The sequence below is a fragment of the Camelus ferus genome, chromosome 22 (genome assembly GCF_009834535.1).
Source record: "Camelus ferus isolate YT-003-E chromosome 22, BCGSAC_Cfer_1.0, whole genome shotgun sequence".
In the NCBI taxonomy this organism is placed as follows: Eukaryota; Metazoa; Chordata; class Mammalia; order Artiodactyla; family Camelidae; genus Camelus; species Camelus ferus.
This window is the reverse complement of record NC_045717.1, coordinates 20,166,779-20,188,924: the sequence shown is the minus strand read 5'-3', so window position 1 is coordinate 20,188,924 and position 22,146 is coordinate 20,166,779. Positions and strand designations below refer to the sequence as shown.

Sequence of the window (22,146 nt, the reverse complement as noted above, 5' to 3'; positions counted from 1 at the left end):
AATAATACACAATGGCCAATAAAATTCATTCTAGGAATGCAAGATTCATTGAGCATCAAGGAATTTATTATATGTATTTATCATATACTACATTAATAAATCAGAAGGGGAAAAATCATGTTCCTCATAGATAATTCAGAGAAACTTTGACAAAATTCAATACCCATTCGTGATAAAATATTCAAGAACACAGAATACCTTTTCAATATGATAAAATACACAGTTGACCCTTAAACATGATTTAATTGTGCAAGTCCACTTATACATGAATTTATTTTAATAAATACCTACTGCAGTACTACACAGTCCACATCCAAGTTGAATTCTCAGGTGTGGAATCCTGAATACAGAGGTCAAGTTATACGTTGATTTTCAACTGTGCTGAGGGTCAGTGTCCCTAACTCCAATGTTGTTCAAGGGTCACTGTATACCTTAGTTCCCAAAGACATTTATCTCAACTAATGGAAAAACAATAGAGGGCATTACCCTGAGAACAAGGCAAGAACGGCTTCTATCATTGCACTAGAGGTATTAACCAATGCAGTTAGACAAGCAAAAACAATTAGAGGCAAAAGAACCAATAAGTAAGGAAAGCTTACTCAATTTGCAGATGATACAGTAGTATGCCTGGAAAACCCCAGAAAATAAATAATAAACTAAAAGATAATTCAGTAGAGTACTAAGTTATAAAATTAAGACACAAAGTTAGTAGCTTTCATCTACAGAAAATGGGAAAAGAAGATATATGATAGAGAAAATCTCATTTACAATTTAAGACTAAATACTTAGGGAAAACTTAACAAGAATGTAGAAAACTTGTACAAAAAAAATCCTTAAGCATCCCTGACAAAAGACTAAAGACTAAATAAACTTGAACAAATGGAAAGACATTCCCTGCTCTTAGATAAGATGACTGACTGTTATAGAGATGTTAGTTCTCCCCGAGTTAACTTACATATTCAAGACAATGCCAATAAAAATAGCAACAAGCTAATTTTATGAAATTGGGACAAGGTGACAGAAAAGTGTGTGTGTGTGTGTATATATATGTCACACTCTCCCCATCCCCAACACACACACAAGAATACCTAGGAAAACATTGAGAAAGAAAACCCATGAGGGGGAACTAGACGTTGAAACTTACTATGAAGCCTCATTCGTAATTTAAACACTGTGGTGTGGTGTGTGAAGAAACAGACCAGTAGAATAGAATACAGTCCAAAATTAGAAAAAATACATACAGAATTCAATATAGACAAAGGTGACATCTCAAACTCCTTGGGTAAGGACATATTTTTAAAATAAATGATGCCAGGTCAATATGGAAGAACTAAAACTTAACCCTGCTCTTTGGTCTTGGCCGCAGAAGAAAGATGAGGGAGGGGCGTCATCATTTGGAAAGTGTCAGAGTAAGACACACATGTTGTACCGCTGCTGCGGCTCTAAGGCCTGTACCACCTTCAGAAGCTGACCTGCGGCAAATGTGGCCTCCCTGCTGAGTGAAAGAGGTGTAACTGGAGTGCTAAAGCTAAAAGGTGAACTACCACCGGGACCAGTCGAGTGAGGCACCTAAAAATCGTATACCACAGATTCAGGCACAGATTCCGTGAAGGAACAACACCTAAATCTAAGAGGGCAGCTGTGGCAGCATCTAGTTAATCTTAAGGATTTCAAAGATTAGTCACGCAATAAATGTTACAGTTTAAAAACAAAAAAACCTTAATCCTATTGGACATAATAACAAAAAAATCAATTCAGGTGTAGATCTAAATGTGTACATGGAAACAATAAAATCTGCAGAAGAAAATGTGGAATGTCTTGCCTTCAGGGTAGGTAAATACTTCCTACACAAGAACAGTAGAATGATGTACATAAAGATAAGATGACACTGAAATTAAGAACTCATTTCTTCAGAAGGCATCAATTAAAACATTGAAGAGCCAAGCCATAGGGTGGGAAAAAATTATCCAACCACAGCACTCACACCTGGAATATGTAAATCAGTAAGAAAAAGGCAACTTTAATAATCATCTGATCCAACTCCATAAAATAGCCTGTTGGAAAACAAATTTCTACAACCACCTTGGAAAACTGGCATTACCTATGAAAAATGAACATATGTATCCCATATAACCCAGGGACTTCAGTCCAGGGTACACACCCGAAAGAATTACATGCACTTATGCACTATCAATAATATAAAAATATGCTCATAGCAGCATTATTTACAATAGTCCCAAACTGGAGAGTCAAATGTTCATCAACACCGCTTAAATAAACTGTGGGAATAGTCAAACAATAGAACACAATTAAACGTATTACTATTTGAGATACTCAAAACTATGGATCAGTTTCACAAAAATATTGGGCAAATTCAGACAGACGAAAAAGAACATACACTGTATGGATCCTTTGGTATAGGGTTCAGAAACAAAAACCCAGGCCATGTTGTCAGAGTCAGAATGTTGGTCACCTGTGGGGAGTAAGGAAGGGTTTGTCATTTGGCTGAGGCAAGAAGGGGGTATCAGGAACTCTGGTAATACTTTTTTTCCTTGCCTGATTACATGGATATGTTCATGTGACAATTTAGCTATACACATATGAATTGAGCATTTTTCTGCATTCCAGTAAAACCTGTTTTAAATAAAACGACACATACCCAAGGTATCATCACACAAACACTGTAGAAATGACTTTGCCATTATGATAAACTCAACGTGCACAATCTTACAAGCCAGCAATTTCACACCTGGAATAACTCACCAGTGCTTCGCAAGGCCTGCACACAATTTCTTAAAGCAGAATTGTTCATGACTGGGGAAAACGGAAATAGTCCAGCAACTAACTGTACATCAGCAATAGTTAAATGAATTGTGGGATAATAATACAAAGAATTACTCTCTGGAAGTGAAAATGAAACTATGGCTGTATTCAAGGTGACTTTCAAAACACCCTACTACTAATAACCTGGCCAACACTATATTTAACTTGAATTCTGCAACAGCCTTCTAAAAGGTTTGTTTGTATCTTGTCCCTCTACTTAGCCTGTCGACCCAGAAGTCACTGTGATCCTTTACAGACAGAAATTGAAGTTGTCATCCCTCTATCCAAAACCCTCCACTGACTTTCCACTACATTGAGAATGAAAGGCAGAGTCCTTCCAGTTAACCCACAAGATGCCCGTGTGAACAGGACCCCAACCTAGCTCTGACCTCATCACCTTCTGTGACTCCCAAGCTTGCTCCACTCCAGTCATACTGGCCCCTTTGTCCCAAGCAAAATTCTTTTTCTTAGCCTTCGAACTGCAAAGGGTGCTCTTCCCCAGATTACAATATGGCGCACACTTGCAGCTAATTGTCTCTGCTCAAATGTCTGCTTAAACAAAAGGCTTTCCCTGTCCATTCAGTAGCTCTGCTGAATCCCCACATCCATCTCATCATCACCATGCTTAAGTTTCCCAGCACTGAATGGGCCACTATCTGATACACACTTTACTCATTTGCATATCACATTCCTCAACCCCAAATAAAACGTGAGCACCATGAAGGCCAAAATCCTAATTCAACTCACTCAGGGCATAGACCAGGGCATGACATAAAAGAGCACTGACATAAAAGAGAACTACTACTTGGGTTTTTTTGTTTGTTTTTTGGGGCCGAAACCCAGGACTGCTTCTTGTTAATGGGCTGGCCTCACACAAGTAACCTTAAACTTCCTTGCTTCAGTTCAGATTCTCCATAGGCAAAAGGATATTGGTGGTACCTACTTCTTAGGGCTTTGTGAAAACTAGTAGTTATTTCAACACAAGTCAAGAAAATAAATGTTTTAAGTATATCAAAGATTTGAAATACAGTTCAAAAAACTTGGTTTAAAGATTTTAAAAACCCATATCTAACAATTTTAAGTATAATTATAAGTATAGTTAAAAATATAAGCAGATTATACCCACATGTAGCAGCTATCCAGCCTCATTAATTACCAGGTGCTTGGGTTACAGAGAGCATCCAGCTGGGTAGAGCCGGCCCCACCCCACCCCTCCCTGGCTGCCAATAAAACAATTATTAAACAGATTAAACAATGAAATATCCAAAGCAGCTTAAACCAATAATCAGTTTTATTTTTTCTCATGTAATACGAAGTCTGGAAATAACAAATCCAGGGCAAGTGCAGACACTCAAAGAGGCCACCCGGGAAGCCAGGATCATTGTGATTTTTCTGCAGTATCCCCATTAGCCTGAGGCTTGCATCCTCACAGTCACAAAGCAGATCTTTAACACTAGGTACTAGATCTCCTTGCAAGGTGAGAAGTAGGGGGAAGAGCAAGGGGGAAGAAAAAAAAAAAGGTAGAGAAGAATCCAGGTAAAAATGACCCTTTTCAAGAGCTTTCTTACAGCCCATACAGTGACATCTGCTTGTCACTGGCCAGGCTGTGGGACATGGACTGTGCCAGTCGCAAGAAAATCTGTAAGAGACTTTTAAAAATAGCACACCTTACTGATCAGACAAAACTTGGATTTTCTTTATAAGAAAGAAGAGATACTGGAGAAGCAACTACAGTATATATTATGTTATATACATGTTACTCTTGGCTGGACAAGAGGCCAAAAACATTCCAAAGGATCCATCTGATGAAGACATTCTGCTCTGATCACAATGCATTTGAATTAGACACTTGTAACAAACAGGTACTAAAAATACCCACATGTTACACAGCAGGTAACTATTCTAAAAAGTTCCATTGGTTAAGTAGTTGTCCAAAAGGAAATGAACACATATCAAGGATAAAATTATAGTAAAAATACTATATACAAACCTTCTGTGATGAGGCATAAGGGTTACTTGGAAGGGCATAACCTTAAAAATAAAGACTGAAAATTAATGAGCGAGCGTCCATTTTCAAGATGAAAGACTGGCAGTTAAGTGCAATTCATATTGACTAAGAGATCCCACTGGGGAGTGAATTCTATGCACAAGTGAGGGCTGTGGCTGAAATTATCGCCACATAGGGATTGTCTGCAGAGTGGTTTCTCATCATGTGTTTCCTGAAGGAATGCTATTAATTATAATTTTTAACTTTTAAATAAAAATTTCACCTAGTGTGAGTGCCCACATGTTGCATAAAAATGGAGGTATTGCTGGCTAAGCTTTCTCCGCCTCAGCAATACTGACATTTTGGGGGCCCATAATTTCTCCTTCCCATGGGGACCCCCTGTGCTTTGTAGGATGTTTAGCAGCATCCCTGTCACCCGAAACATGCCAGTAGCACCTCCCCACAGTTTTAACAGCCCAAAATGTCTCCAGACATTGCCAAACGTCCCTGGGGAGCAAAGTTACCCCCAGTTGAGAACCACTGCTGTAGACCAAGGACTGGCACATTTTTTTCTGTAAAGGGCCAGATAATGAGTATTCCAGGCTTTGTGGGCCACACGTGGTCTCTCTTACACATTTTTCTTCTTTAAAAATGCAACAACTATTCTTAGTTTGCCACTGTACAAACAGCTGGCCCTTGTTACCGACTTTCCCACATTCCTTATTTTGTAGTTTTTTTCTCTTTACTGTTTTTTTCTCTCATGAGGGACATAGTGAGGCCAGGAAAGGCTAATCCACTTGATGAATTTACAGAGATCCGCCCTTTGTGCTTACTCTTGGTCCCAGAAGGTGCAAGGTGGTGTTAAAGTCATTTTGACATTAAATACCAGACTAGGGCTTCTAACCCTAAGTTCTCGTGCTTGTTAAAAGCTAAACGTACACTGGCAGCTTCTTCACACCACGGATACATGTTTCCTCACCCACTGTGAGTTCTCACGTATCTCTGAAGTGATGTGGAAAAACCCGTCTCTCCACAGTCATTACACAAATTAGATTTCTCCCAAGTTAGCAGGTATTCGTTTGTGCCCCGTGAGATGAGTTCATCAAGGCCTCCTGCCTTCCTTACACCTGTGCTCTCATGTTTGTCTCAAGGAAAATGCCTCACTGGAGCCTTTTCCACACCGATGACACGAAGAGCTTCTCTCCTCGGTGAGTCTTCACGTGACTCCTGAGGGACGAATGATCACTGAAGGCTTTCCCACAGGCCAGGCACTCGTAGGGCTTCTCGCCGGTGTGTATTCTCCTGTGCACGTTAAGGTTCGAGCCTATGCTGAAGGCTTTCCCGCAGTGATCACACTCATAAGGCTTCTCCCCCGTGTGACTTCTCATGTGTGTCTTAAGGGTCGACTGGTTTCTGAAGGCTTTCCCACACTGTCTGCATTCAACGCGTTTCTTTACAAGATGAACACTCATGTGCCTCCTCCGGGATAAATAATCACCGAAAACTTTCCCACAGGCCGCACACTCGTAGCGTCTCTCTTGAGTGTGTATTTTCCTATGCGCAGTGAGGTTTGAGCTTGCACTGAAGGCCTTCCCGCAGAGGTCGCACCCGTACGGCTTCTCTCCGGTGTGAGAATTCATGTGTGTCTTAAGGATGGACTGGTTTCTGAAGGCTTTCCCACACTGTCTACATTCAACCGGTTTCTTTACAATATGAATTCTCATGTGTTTTCGCCGTGACAAGAGGTCACCGAACGATTTCCCGCATTCTTTACATTCATATGTTTTCTCCACCATGTGGTTCTTCTTGTGCAGGTTAAAGTTAGACTTCCATCGGAAGGCTTTTCCACACTGCGTGCATTCGTAGGGTTTCTCCCCTGTGTGGTTCCTGACATGCTCTTTGAGATGTGAGGGATGCTGGAAAGCCTTCCCACAGTCGTGACACTCATAGGGTCTCTCTCCAGTATGTGTTCTTCTGTGTGCAATCAGGTGGCAGCTCCTGCCATATGCCTTCCCACATTCGTCACACTTGTAAGGTCTCTCCCCAGTGTGAACCCTCATGTGTATCTTCAGGGAGGAGAGGGTTCGGAATGCGTTTCCACACTGACTGCAGTCAAAGGGCTTCTCGGTGAGGTGAGTTCTTGCATGACTCCTAAGGGCTGAGGGATCGTTGAAAGCTTTCCCACAAGCACTGCATTCGTAGGGTTTCTCCCCAGTGTGTATTCTCCTGTGCCGTGTGAGGGAAGCACTCGTGGTGAAGGCTTTTTGGCACTGATGACATTCATGCATTTTCCTGCCATTGTAAATGCTCACATGTTGGGTTACGTGTGCTCTGTTCTTGAAAGTTACCCCGTAGTCCCGGCGGTGATAGGGCCTCTTGCCAGCGTGCCTTCCCATCTGCTGAGTAAGATGAGCACCCATGCTGAAGACTTCAAACAGGTCAGCATAGTCAGTGGGCTTCTCTCCAAGGCGAGTTCTTTCCTGTTGATTAAGAGGTGAGCGTTGATGAAAGCATTTCTCATATTCATGACATTCCTAAGAATATCCCCACATAAACTGACATGAATAGAAGCACATCATGACTGATGATGTCATAATTTGCATTGCAAAAGTACCGCTCCTGCCCCATTTGGGCCCTGTCAAATAACACAGCTGAATGCCATGCCCCTGAGCCTCCATGTGTGTAGCCTTTGCAAAGGTTTTGCATATACTTAATGTTAACTGTTTAAATTAAGCCCCAGCAGTCAATATCTGAGACACAGCTGTAGGAATATTTACCCATTGGAACTTGAAGTGAAGAAGTCTGGAGCCATGTTTAGTGTTTTCCCCAAGAGGGTAATACTCAGTTTCCTCTCGGGGACTGCTACCTCCCTGGTTTTGAACTGCTTTTCTAACTCAAGCTGCCCCTGTCCTCTCCTGATATGGAAGATCCAGAATTATCCCAAGGAAATCTTACCACTGTCACACCATTAGATGTTTCCTTCCCAAAAATATCTTCCATAAGAATCGACCATTTGGTTTTAGATGGAGGCTCCCAATCTGAAACAAGTTGGAAAAAAATATTAACTTGCTGGAGAAAGAAAATGGTGGGATGATGGTGACAAAAACAGGTGGCTTTCTTTGCAAATACTAACCCTAAATAAGGAAAGGGAATGTAAAAGGGGAGAAGGCACATGACTAAAAATGACTGGAAAATTTGGCTGTGTGCAGTATTTCGCAGTAACGGGGGTAGAAATTTAAATTTGACTCACTAAGAAGTAATCCTTCAAAGACTGACATTGATAATGACATTAAGAGTGCGATCAGGCATGTTGAGTGTGAAAGAATGGGACAAAGAGCTCACGTGGATGTGTCCAATTCAAAGATGAAGGGACACTGAGACCAAAAGACTTCTGAGAGGATGGGGGGGCAGTGAACGGGAAAGAGCATTTTCAAACTTCCGTGGGTGAAATTTCCTAATGGATCGCCATCATCCCATCGCTGGATAGAGCAGATTCTGAAGGACTTGTGCCTGCCTGGTGCTTACCAGGACAAGTGCCTCGGTGAAGTTCCCTCTCCTCTGTCCTCAGCTCCTCTTCTTGCTCCAAGTGGGAGATGAGGCTGGGTTTGCCCACCTGACACCCTACTCACGGGGAAAGACACATGTTGAGGGAAGATCGTGCAGAGGACAACCCCTTCCATTAGTCTGGGGTCAGTGTTTTGGTCTTCAGTGTTCTGAAGGTGGACAAGTCTGACTTAGAAGCAGCAAAGTGATGGTGCCAAATTTCTAAGGAACACAGTGAAAGGCTTTCATAAAACACAAAACCATAAATACCCACACATTTTGCCCTTCAAAAGAATGAGGATTTCTTAACTCAGAAAGCTATGCCCAAGCTCAGACATACTTGACAACCTCCCAGGTCAAAACAGTGGACAGGTCTCAATATCTAAAGGGAGATACCATCAGGGCAGGCACCAGGTCAGCTTGTTCATAATTGTTTAAACAAACATGCTGTGTTGTAAATTAAAAAAACAAAACAAAACAACTGTGTTCCAAATCCCCACACAGTTTTTGGGTCACAGCAAGTACTTACAACAAAAACACTTGATTCATGAATTAATAAGTGAAGAAATTATGCCAGCCTTACCCACTGAGGCAAGGTTGCTGTAGTTCTCCAGCATCACATCTTTGTACAGTTTTCTCTGAGAAGAATCCAGTAAGGGCCACTCCTTCTCGGTGAAGTCCACAGCAACATCCTGGAACGTCACTGATTCCTGAAACACCACACACATCTGGGGTCAGTGAGAACTCAGCATGTATATCTGTGTTCAAAGATGGCTGAGCCTAAAGACAACATGAGAGACTCTAAACACGGGATTTCCAATATGGGGTTCTGGGGTCTGAACATTTACTGTAGAAGTCAGTGCTCAGGTGTCTTCTCTTCTCTGAGCTGATCTCATCCTAGCTCACTGCTTCAAATGCAGCTCCAACATAGGACCAAACCTCTCTCCACTTCTACCCTGGCCTGAGAGCTCTGAGCTATATTATGAGAGAAACCGCTGTGACATAAGTCATTTCCCATAACATCCCTGATACCAGGACAGCCTCACAGCCATCTCTGGTTCTTTCTCTTGCACCTGATCAGGTAGGTATTGATCAGCCTGGATGAAGATTTAAAAGAATTCTAATATGTGATACCGGCGGCATTCCAGGGAAGTGCCTCTGCCACCCTCAGGGGCCTAGAGAACTTGGTGTACCTGGGAACCAACACTGGCTGATGTATGGGGCTCCAGGCCGTCGCACACAAACAGGTCCACATCCTGGGGACAGGAATGGTCTTCTGAAGAGAGAGGAATTTCTGGCTCATGGATACAGGCAGGCTCCCGAGTGGACATAGCTAGAGGAAAGAAGACCCATGAGAATGAAAGCCTGCCCGATACTCAAAAATCAGGAAACTGCCCCGTATTTATCAAAATAGTAAATAGGATGCTGCATGGCTACCAGTTACCTGTATCCTTCCTTACACATCCCCTTGCCTCGCCCAAGCTCACAAAGACTCTCAGTCAGCAGCAGCCACCTGTGGGGCTCCCAGGACTCCACTCCCACCCCCTTTCAGTTCATGCATCCTCCTCCACTTCTCACCTGGCAGCCCTCCCACTAGCTGTGCACACCCTTGCCCGCAGTGAAGTGGCAGGGGCCACCTGAGCTTGATTTCTGAGGGCATTCATCACCCGGAGAACTCACCACATGTGGGAGACAGACCAAGCGCTGCCATCCTTTGAGAATGGTAGTAAATCTGCCTGAACAGCAGGGCGCCGGCACCAGGAAGTTACTCTCTCGCTCTCATGGGACTCTTGGAGCAAGCATCTGTAGAGAATGAGAAAAAGACTACTAGGGGTGGCCAAAGGCTTTCTGTCTCTCCTGCTCACAGGACAATTCTGACTGCTGTGTTTCAGCATTTCTTCCTTTTGAGAAGCAAGTTCTGTCTCATCCTGGGCCTAACTCTGCTAAGGTAAAACCTCGAGGTGGTGAAGGTCCCTGACCTACCTCAAGTAAGATTCAGATTCACCCTCCCAAGTAATTTGTCATCACACACAATTCTGTTAAACTCTGTCACTCATGAAACACTTGGGCCCCAGGACTTCTTCAACTTAAAGGCTTGTTGTGGGTTAGGACGGCTCTAGTATGCACCTAGGACTGTGTTCTGATCTCCGACGCCTTTGGTATCACAAACAGAGACACCCAGGCCTTGTCATCACGAGAATCAGCTGCACCTCACAGTGATTCAGAAATGTGCTCTCTGGACAAAACCTCCTACCAAACATCCTTCTTACGTGAACTCTCCCGCTTAGAGGGGATTCCAGACCACCCGTGCTTCTAACAGCAAATTCCTCTTCTCACTCCCCACCTACCAGCTGAGATTCATCATGATGTAACACTTCCACCATTTTCTGTCCAAATTCCTATAATCTGCCTACTATACCCCTAATGAACAAAAGACCAGCCCTGTATGATCCCAGCCATCTGTTTCCTCCCTGGAGATACTTGGAAAGACAGGTCTACATACACACAATCACACTAGCAGCTTTCAAAACTCAAAGTCACTGTAACTCTACAAGGAGCGGCTACACTACAGAAAAGCATATGGAGCATTCCAATGTTCCAGTCTCCAAAAACCATGTAAAAATCTCACCAGTTTTTCTAAACCCCCAAACTGTCTTAGGTTACCCTTGCTTTCAGGAAATAATCTTGCATCTCATTTAACAGTCATCACAACTAAAAAACATACCTCAGCAAAGAACTGGAAAATAAAGACTTAAAGAACACTTCCATTTATAATAGCATAAGATACACAAAATACCTAGGAATAAATCAAATAAAAGCCGTACAGGACATCTTCACGATAGAACCTGCGAAGCACCGCTGGAAGACGTCAAAGACCTGAGTAAGCGAGGGGCTGTATCGCTTTCACGCAAGAATTAATGTGCTAAGGTATTTATTCTCTCTCCTCAAATTCGTCTGCAGAAACAACACAGTCCTTATCCAAATCCCAGCAGGTTATTTTCTAGCCATCGATGAGCCAACTCTAAAATGTGTACCAGAATGCAAAAGAGCTAGAAGATCAAGAACAATGTTAAGAAAAACAAACCTGGAAGATTCATACTACTAACTTTACCACCATGATGAAGAGCTGTTGGAATAAGTATAGACAAAAAGTCAATGAAAAAAAGAGTTAGAAATAGATCTACATGTGCAGAGTCAAATGATTTTCAATTAGGGAACAAAGCAATTCCTTAGGGAAGGCAGTCTTTTTAACAGTGCTGAGGAGCACCCTACCAGCTGCTAGATGGATGCTGCCCAATTCATAAATCACCTAATAAAGCCAATTAGATCTTCAAATGAAAAAAACAAACAAAAGCCCAAACAAAAAACAAAACAAACAAAAAATGTCTTACACTTCCACTTATATGCAGTACCTAGAACTTTCTCTTAGTCTGTTGCCTCTCTTTTAACTTTGTTCATATCACCTGTTGTACAAAAATTTTTATTTTTCATATAGATAAGTATTTCCACATTTTCACAATTTCCTGCATTTTTTCCTTAGAGGCTTTAATTTTTTCAATGAAGCACTCTCTCCAATATTTTTATTGTCTTGTATTTAGCTCTTCTATCCATTTGGATAATTCTGTTGAAGATGTATACAATTCTCCCAACATCATTTATTGAAGAGTCCCAGTTTTCCCTATCAATGTGAAAATGACTCTTCCATAATACTGTTACATAAATAAGCCAAAACGACTTCTGTTTATTGGCCCCTAGGTTACTTCCTCACTAAAGGCAGAGATCCATCAGCTCAAAAGCCCACTGGTGTCAAACTCAAAATTTTACATATCCAATTATTTTTAAATAGCCAAAACAAGGAAATTTCTAGCCATTTAGAGCCTGCTTAATACACCCCACAAAACCTCCCAGCACATCTATTAACTGTTAATAAGATAAGGCTTTGTAGTCTAAGACTCCAAAACTCTGCTGTCCTTCAGAGTTCTCCTTCCCAGAGACTCCTTGCCAGGTCCTAAAGCCCCCCCCACCGAAGGTCCCTTACTCACTCCCCTTCTGAGTAGAGAAACACTCTTCTCTCCTGCCCCTCCCGTCACGTCCTAGCCCCTGGACAGACTCCTGCTGGAGAGGCGTCCCCATGTGCAACCTGCTAACCTGTCAGAGCATCGCCTGATAAAGCTTGTGTGTGCTACTGCCATCTCAGTTGTATCTTTTTCCCCCAGATCAGTCTCAAACACCTTTGAAGTCCTAAAGAGACCAAGCTACCCATATACACGTGAAGCCTCTATGGGGGCAAGGGGGCTGGGGCAGGGGGGAGGGAGTTAAGATTCTAACCCACTGATAGGTTGTCTGGTTCTCCATTAATACACATTATTTTACTGTCTTGTATCTAAGACAACATGTCACTCATCACTGTTCTTCTTTGTCAAAAATATTGGATGTTCTTGCATCTTCTTTTGCAGGTGAAATTTAGATTCAGCTATACTATTTGTATAGTGCCTTTTCATTTTCATTAATGTTTTGCCGTTTTAATGTCTTCATTTTCTATATGCTTCTAAACAGGCACATTTATTCAAATGATCCTATGGTAAAATGTTTAGAATATTTCCAATTTTTCACAAGTAGAAAAACAACACTTGGAAGAAATCTTTGCAGCTAAATTTTTGCAGATTTTTTTTCAAGTTTTTCCTTAGAATGAATTTCTAGATAGTGAAATGTTTAGTCAGCATTGATGAACATTTCAAGCCTTTCAGTAAGTGTAGCCAGACTGCTCTCCAAACAGCTTTACTTGCAGTTTCTTTAGCTACCGACATACTTCTCATATGCTAGGGGAAAAACCCTTGTTTGCCAAGTTGGTGAATTAATTTCTTTTCAAATCAAAAACTGAGTATAAGTGTAAAATATGGTAAGAAATAGAACACAATTTTATAGCTTGTTAACTGGAAAATAAGGGGCAAGCTGTTTAATTCCTTGAGCTGTAATTAAATGTTACCAAACACCAGTCTTAACCTTTTTTCTAGAAATATGAACACATCAGAGATAATAAAATGCAAGTAAATTACAAAAATTAAAAATACTCTTTGGAACAACTTATGAAACTGTGGGTGAAGTAACAATAATAATGATAATTGCATTTCTCTTTGTCAGTTTACAAAGAGACTGAACAGCACTGCCATTGGTTGGAACCCAGGTCCCACTTTATGTTAAGCACGATCCAGTGTTGGATTTCCCTGAACCCCACAGGAAACCAATCAGATAGGCCTTACAGCACCATCACAGGTGTGCAAACAGGCTCGGAGAGTTTAAGTAACTGCCAGAAAAGTACACAGCAGGTGGCAAGGGTGGGAACTGAGCTCTAATTTCTTTAACTGCAAAGCCTGAGTTCATTCCTCCCTTGGGAGGTGGGAAGGGAGTTTATTTGTCTAACTACCACCTAAGTGAGGACAGTGAGGGTGAAACAGTTCTGTTGATGCAGTAGATTCTCAACAAATGTTAGCTCCCCTCTCTTTCCCCTTAAGCAGTGAGGAAATACACAAATGTTAACCATCTTTCATTCATGCTAGAAACCACGGTACCTACAGCTCCAAGATCAGGTGCTGCCACCTTCTGGGTATAAAGAGGCATTGCAAGCTTTCTCTGGTCAAACTTGGAACAATCCTTGCCCTTCTTCCCAAGTAGAGGTGATTCTCATTTACAAAGCTCTTTCTCACTGTGCCTTTGGGTCCAACGTCAGATTACTACTGAGGAAAGGCTAGTTCAGTTAACAAAGACCGAGCATCACGGAAGTGCAAGGTCTCCACCCTGACCTCCCACTTATTCCTCAATTCTCAATTTACAAATCTCTACTCCAGTGTCTGTCCCCTAAGTTCTCTTGCCAACATCAATACCAACATGACAAATAAAGCATGCAGTGCTTTACTATGTACAAGGTATCCCCTGAGTCTTTCCAGGGACTCTGACTTAATCCTCACAACTTCCCTGGGAGGTAAGCAGTATCTTGAGAAAAGTGAGACCACAAGGTGGGGGGGGGGGGGGCTATGGAACTTGCGGGGGAAGAGTCCCTTCATGTCCTATGAGATGTTTGCTGACCCAGGAGCTAGGACACAGTCATATGGCTTAGCCACACCTTGGCCCCCACCATTCACCACCACCACCAGTGTGGGACAGATACACAGATGGTTCAAGCCTGGAGAATGCACTCATCAATTTCCGACCTGTGGGATGTTGTCAGTCTCACTGTAATGCAAACCAGAGGCCAGAGCGAAGTTCTGGACTGCTGCTCATCTGGTGATACACTTGCAGAGCTAGAATCAGGGAGCTTGAACACAGGTGGAGCAGGAATACTTCAGCATCTAAGCGACTGGATGTGGAGCAGAGGGACCCAGGAACAGTTACGGGATCTGTTAAAGGAGCTTTGAGCCCTGTTTCTACATGATACATGAAACAAAACCACGATAATCAGATTGAGATCAGCACAAATAAAGGGGATGGAAGAATAGCTACTGAGGTTAATTTCTCTCTTAACTTCTTCCTAACACAGTGAAACCAGTTCCATTTTTTCATTTTGACAACTCTTACCCCATTGTCACTGGGATCCGTGTTTCTCTCTACCAGAGCCATCTAGGGTGAGGGAAGAGAGGTTGCTGGAGTACAAAATTCAAAGAGGCGCTTTCTACATCACGCAAGTGCAGGGTTAATGCATCCTTGGATTCCACACCCTAGGATTCCTGTCTCACTCACCCTAACCTCATCCCTGCTTTTCACTATTACAGAAGATCTGCCTCCTTCATCAGTTTTTTGGTCCAACACAAATTTTACCCTTAAAAATGTTCTATTATGAGTTCTCCTTTGTGGCCATAATTCTTCCAGTATTTGATTTAAAAACTCCATATTCAATTTTGTAATACTGTCCCAAGCTATTCAGAATTTGCAGATGTAGATATTACAGAGAGAATGTTTCTTTTATTACTTTAAGGAGTGATATTTCTACCCTTGCTGGAACTGTTTCTATCAGTGTGATTCTCATAGACACAGACAAAGCACCAATAGTTGTGAGAACACTGTGTGCCATTTTTCTCAGTCCAGAAATGTGTTACATTTGTAAATCAGTATTTCTGTATACTTTATTATCTTCAAGCTTTCAACCAACCAGGTGAAATGTCCCAGGGAATAAAAGGGCAGATTAAGACTTCTGTTTCCAAAAGGCAATCCAGATATCCTGATTAGACCTTCCACTCAAAACTATTCTAAGTGCAACACAAAATAGAGACAGATATCTTTAAAAATCATTTACAAGCTAGTAATAAATACTCTGAAATTTTAAAATTTTGATTTCTCAAAGGACAATTTTAATTGTCGAAATAAAGGCAAATAGAGAGGACTAAGTAAATAGCTTCAGCAGATTATACACAGCCAAAAAAAATTTTTTTTCCCCTAGAGTATCACACAGTGTGGTCCTCAAGCCAGTTATATAAACATCACCTAGAGAGCTTTACTAATTCCAATGCCCAGTTCAAATCCCAGTCCAATTAAATGAGACTCTTTGGAGTAGACTGATGAATCTGCTTTAACAAGCACTACAGGTGACTTTTACGCAAGCTTAAACTTAAAAACCTCTTCTAGAGCATAAACATGAGGACACACAGAAAAGAGATGATCAGTGTAAAGACGATTAAGAGCCACGGGGGACAGAGGGAAAAGGACTGCACGGATTCTAAATGGAGTTCGAAAAGAAGAGAGGGAAGGAGCACAGGCAGATACTGCAAAATACAGTAGCTGTGGGTTTCTCATTTCAGAAGACAGATTAAAGATACAAAGAAACCACACTTAGATACAATACCAATGAACCAGAGAACACCAATAGGAAAAAGAATATTTTATTCTTTTATACACTTCTTTAACAACCAAAATGTCCATTAAGCTGGTAAAATAACAGTATATTTGGGCTTGCCACTCACAGAAAGGAGAAACCCTAAAAGATACATTTAAGGGAGAAAAATAATCAAGGATCCAGTCAGAGAAAAAAAACACAGGTTACCTTTAAACCAGCGGTTCTCAAACTTCAAGCTGCATCATCTGAATCACCTGGAGGGCCTGTTAAAACACAGTGAAAATGTATTTTAAAAAATAAACCAAAAAATTCACATTGTTAGGCCCCATCCCATTTCTGATTCAGAAGATCTGGGGTATGGAGTGCAAGAATATGCATTTCCAACCAGTTCCTGTGTGATGCTGATGCTCTTGGTCTAAAGAGCACACTTTTTTTTTTTAAATCGCTGCTTTAAAGAAATAAACATGATAGCCAACACCTGACTTTTTGTTAGTAACAATGGAAACCAGAAGATAGTGGAACATTTTCATGGCTCTGAAAGAGTATACACTCCTTTTAACAACCAAAATGTCCATTAAGATGGCAAAATAACAGTATATTCGGGCTTGCCATTCACAGGAAAGAGAAATCCTAAAAGATGTATTTCAGGGAGAAAAATAATCAAGGATCCAAAGTAAAGAGTGATAAGAACTTACACCAAAGAGTCCAGAAATCAAAGAAAGCACACAAAGTGGCACATGTGTGCACATAATGAAACTGAAAATGATTTCATGTAATAATAATCTCTTCTGAGGTTTAAAAAAGACAGTTAACACACATGATCACAAACCCATGTAAATCAGGAGAGTGATAACATGCATCAGAAATCCACACTTAATGAACAAGCATGGATTAAGAATTCTCCAGGGTGACCACTAACATCGACATAAATAAACTCAGGATGTATGTAAATATGTAGATAAATTCAAAATGTGCAGAGATAAAAAGTTGAGTAAAAAATACTCAAAAGAAAAGAAATTCAAAGAGATAGAGAAAAAACAAATTTAAAAACCAAATTTTTTAATACACAATGTTAACAGACCAAATGCTTCAACTAAAATAGATATTCTCAAAATAGAGTAAAACAACCCAGTTTTATGCTGTTTACAAGAGCTATCATAAACATAGGGATACGACAAGAATGGAAATAAAAAGAAGATATACAAGGCAAATACTTTTTTTTTAAATCTGGTTTAAATATATTAATATCAGACAGAATGAATTAAGGCAAAAAAGCTAATAGAGGAAGCTGAAGAATTATATAAGGAAAAGAGGTATAATCCAGTAAAAAGCTCTGTGTGTGTGTGTGTGTGTGTGTGTGTGTGTGTGTGTGTGTGTGTGTTACATATGTTACAGCCTCAAAAACAGGGTGAGGGCAGAACTCTAAGGAGAATGGACTAGGCCACCACCAGAGCTCTCACTAATACAGCTCAAGCAGACAAGTCAGTAACTACATGCAGACTGCACAAATATGAAATTGTATTTCTTAACTATAAAATCCAACCACACGTGGGTCACATTGTGTGTCTCAGAAAATGACGTCAGTCTCTGACCACAGTGCAATGAAGTTAGCAAACAATAACCAAAAAATAACTAGAAAAAGTCACAGAAATGGAAAAGTCCCAAATTCACATGTCAAAGGAGTCATACTTGATAGTATTTAGAACTGAATATAATAAAATACTATCGCTGCAGTTCTTTGGGGTGTGCAGGGTACCCAAGGTAAGAAATTGTAAAGAAACATGGCAAAAAATGTAAAAGAAAGAAAATTATAAAAACAGAGTTGTGAAATAGAAAACATACATATTATAAAGTGGTTCAATCAAGCCAAAAGTTCTTCGAGAAAAACAGACTTGTCAAAATTCTGGCAGGATTTATTAAAAAAAAAAAAAAGTACATGTAAATAAAAGAATGAAAAATGAGAAAAATCATTATACATGTAGCAAGCATTAAAAATACAAGAACACATTATTAACAACTTTGACTCTTTAATTTAGCCTTAGATAGAATGAATAAATTCCTTAAGAAATTTTACTTACCATAACAACATACAGAACATGGATGCCCCGTGACTTTTTTAAATTGAAGTATAGTCAGTTACAATGTGTCAGTTTCTGGTGTACAGCATAATATCCCAGTCATGCATATATATACATGTATTCGTTTTCATATTCTTTTTCATTAAAGGTTATTACAAGATACTGAATATAGTTCCCTGTGCTATACAGAAGAAATCTGGTTTTTTTTAATCTTTTTATATACAGTGGTTAACCTTTGCAAACCTCAAACTTCCAAATTTATCCCTTCCCTCCCCTATTCCCCCATAACCATAAAATTGTTTACTATGTCTGGGAGTCTATTTTTTTTATAGATGAGTTCATTAGTGTCCTGTTCTGTTTTTGTTTTTGTTTTTTTTTTTCTTTGTTGTTAGATTCTACATATGAGTGATATCTACGTTCTTTTTCTTTCTCTTTCTGGCTTACTTAGAATGACGATCTCCAGGTCCATCCGTGTTGTTGCAAATGGCATTGTTTTACTCTTTTTTTAATCGCTGAGTAGTAGCTATGGCTCTCTCTCTCTCTTTTTTTTTTTAATACTTATTTTGTTTAGAGCGGCTTCAGATTCACAGCAGAATTGAGCAGAATAGTACCTATGACTCTTAAGGGGACTGAAACAACAGCTGAAAAAATTTCCACAAAGAAACCTCCAGACCTCCATGGTCTTTCCTGGTACAACTGCCTTTTAAGAAACAAATGATCCTACTCTTAGTCAAAATATTCCACAGTTTAGAAACAAGAAGGAATACTCCCACCCCACTGTGTGAGGCTGGCATATACCTGAAAACAGAAAAGGAATTACAAGCCACTTTCACTCAAACACAGATACAAATCATCCAACAAAAATACTGGCAAACAGAAACCAAAAATGATAAAAAAAAAAAAGTACGTATGCTTTCCCAAGTTAGTTAACTTACCAATACAAATTTAATGTAATGTTACAAAATCAATTGGTTTAATTCACATTATCAACTAAATAAGAAAAGTGTATTTTTCATTCAATCAATGCACGAACAGAACTAGCATTTTTCACAGACTAGGCATAATTTAAGGTGACTGAAATACATCAACATATCAAAGTAGATAAGGGAGAGGGGTATATCACTCATTAAAAGCCTTCAGCTGTTGGACAAAAACAGTCAAGTTAGGTAGGAAAAGGGATCTTCCTTTACCTAATAAATACTATGCCTCCTCTTTCCCCCCGAAAAGCCTCCAGCAAACATTATTCAAATTAATTCCCCTTAATACAGCACTGCCTGAAGTTTGCTGTCCAAACTTCCACTTGCTACTGGAAGTCTCTAGGCTGTGCAGCAAAGAAATAATACAAAATGTGTAGGATGCAAAAGGGAAATATAAACATTTACCTACCTAGAAATAAACCCAGCCAAAAAAAACCAAAACAAAAATCCTTAAATCCTTTTTTGCTGATGCTCTTAAAACTTCATTGAAAGGCATCATAGAAGATGTAATTAATTGATGGTAAAATTCAATGGCATAATGATGCCATTATTCTCAAAATTCACATACAGATTCAACACAACTTGAAAACAAAACTCCAGTATGTGGAACTTCATAAACCGACTAAAATTTAAGTTACAATGTATATGAAAAAGAATGGGTAGGTTTACGAACATGATCTATAAGATACTTGGAAATCTCTAAATTAAAATGTGTGCGTCCATCAATATGGAAAAAGGATGTCTCTAAAAATACTTGTGTGTCCATTCACAAATAATTACTAAAATTAGGAAATACATTTCTGAGAAAACATAAGCAGTAAAATCCACAAAGTAAATCACGGGGAAAGAGAAGGATGCAGTTCAGAATACAGGTTTCTGAGGTTTTGTAATCTTACTCTTCTTGGCCTAGTTTGTGGATTCGCATTATTGTTCTTTTGATTTTCTGTGTTTTCATTTTTTTTGGCATTGTATGTCTTATGTTCCATTAAAATAATATTTTAAGTGAAAAGGATAAATAGAAGGCATCAAATAAGACAGTAAAAACGCAAAATATTTGTAGTCACAATAATTAATGCACTAACTCTCAAGTGAAACAACAACGTTGAAGCGAATTTTTAAATCTAGTTAGAGGCCATTTACAGGAGAGTCGACTAAAATTTAATAAAGATAGGTACGCAGAAAAGTTTAACTGTAAAAAGCATTCAAGATAAATGCTACAAAAAGAAAACCAGTGTGCTCCAATTAATACTAGGCAACATTGACCACAAAGCAAAAGGTGGGTAGTTTATCCTTGCTGTCTCCAATTCCTGACCCTCCAAAAATGTCCTAAACTCATTCCGGCCAGGCTTTTCCGTCCCCATCCCAAGACGTCAGGTTTTTTGGACCAGTTCACCACTGCCTCCCTCTAGTCGCTAAATACAGTGGTCCTAAACTTTGTCACAAGCGGTTTAATACAGCTGATCACAGGGTCTATAACATACACCTCACCTGGGTTCCTGGCTTCCCGGTTCCAGGTCACCGTTCCCCTTTACTCCTCCCTGCCTGTGGGCCTTTCCTGTCCTCAGGAAGGCCGGGAGTAAAGGGTTAAGTGAGGAAACCGGGGCTTACTCGACTGAGGGTAGAATCACGGGGAGCGGAAGCCCCGGAAGCTGCTGCCGAAGGGACGAGGAGTTCACACGTAAAGTCGAGTCGGCCGCGGGGACCAAAAGTTCAGAGGAAGCCGCAGTGGACCACCCCTCTTGCCCATGTGTATAGCGGCAATCGCCTCTCGAGAGTAATGGCTTCCGCTTCACTTCCGCCTTCTAAATGTCTAGGAACTTCATAACCGGCCTCTAACCCGGAAGTAGGGGGCAGAGAGCTGGGAAATGTAGTCCTCGAGTTTAGACGGCGTGGCGGCAGTGCCTAAATGGAGTCTGTTGGTGGCGCACATTTTCCCCAATTTATGATTGTTGGAGTGCCTCTGGACCCAGTCTCAGGCTTCTTTTCGTTTTATAATTTCTGTGCCAGCTGTGACTCTTACTGTTTATATACAGGACTCAAATTTCCAGCCACAACCCCACTCGTCTACCATGAATTCCAGACGGAATGAAATATTCTCTACGTGGGTATTTTACAAACACATGAAAATGCCACAAATCAAACTCATGGCTCCATCTTCTCAACTTCGAATAATAGCAATCCCATCTTTCCACTTGTCCAAGGGAAAACACCCTAGGTCCAAAGACCAGAGTGTCGCTGGAAAGTGGTTTTGCCTTAGACTTTCATAGAGACGTATAGGAAAATTATAGATGGGAGGATTATACGTTTGGTTTTGTTATTGTAACCAGGGGAGTCTGATAGCCCAACAAGTAATGTTTCTCTCTGTGTCTACCTAGTTTGTCGGGGAGGAGGACAGTTCATCTACTCATTACTGAAACCAAAAAAAAAAAAAAAAAAAAAAATGTGGACTTGGAAAGTGTATCTGGCTTTGTCATAGGAAACAATGGGGTCTTAAGCGAGTCTTATACCCATACTCCTACGGGGAAGGGAGGCTCTTTGCACAAAAGCGTGGGAGGCGGGGAATTAACTGTCAGGTTTTCCAGCAGCACAGGTAAAACTCAATGCCGTCACTCTCCCTTATGCATTATTTGCACCATGCATATAAATGCCTAGTTCACTCTAAGACGCCTTACCCCCGTCTTCAGTTTACCTCCTTACCACCACCACCCCACCCCACCACCACCCTGCTAGCAGCGGTTCTCAACCGGGAACGATTTGGCAATACTTGGTTTTCGGTGTCACAACTTGGTTTGGGTGGGGTGCTTCTGGCATCTAGTGGTGGAAGCTCGGGATGCAGCCAAAAACCTCAAAATGCACGGGATAGCCTCCCATAACAGACTTAATACCTGGCTCCAAAGGTGAATAGTGCTGAGA

At 40.6% G+C, this 22,146-nt stretch overlaps 1 protein-coding gene and 1 pseudogene across 3 annotated transcripts; one reads left to right on the top strand and one right to left on the bottom strand.

Annotated features, from left to right (window-relative positions):
* The first annotated feature begins 1,321 nt into the window (after nt 1-1,321).
* LOC116659137 lies at nt 1,322-1,659 on the top strand (annotated as a pseudogene).
* Nucleotides 1,660-2,000: 341 nt separating this feature from the next.
* On the bottom strand, nt 2,001-21,024 carry ZNF317 (zinc finger protein 317). 3 transcript variants are annotated; one of them, XM_006179383.3, is made up of 8 exons: nt 20,722-21,024; nt 16,386-16,441; nt 10,034-10,156; nt 9,547-9,686; nt 8,937-9,063; nt 8,336-8,431; nt 7,766-7,848; nt 2,001-7,290 (listed from the first exon to the last, which is right to left on the bottom strand). In XM_006179383.3, exons 3-8 carry the CDS (start codon nt 10,062-10,064, stop codon nt 5,971-5,973), a joined length of 1,797 nt encoding a protein of 598 aa, XP_006179445.1. In that variant the 5' UTR covers nt 10,065-10,156; nt 16,386-16,441; nt 20,722-21,024; the 3' UTR covers nt 2,001-5,970. The 3 variants fall into 3 exon arrangements, with proteins under 3 accessions (XP_006179445.1, XP_032321448.1, XP_032321449.1); XM_032465557.1 differs by having other exon boundaries at nt 20,842-21,024; XM_032465558.1 differs by lacking the exons at nt 16,386-16,441; nt 20,722-21,024 and having other exon boundaries at nt 10,034-16,327.
* Nucleotides 21,025-22,146: the final 1,122 nt, after the last annotated feature.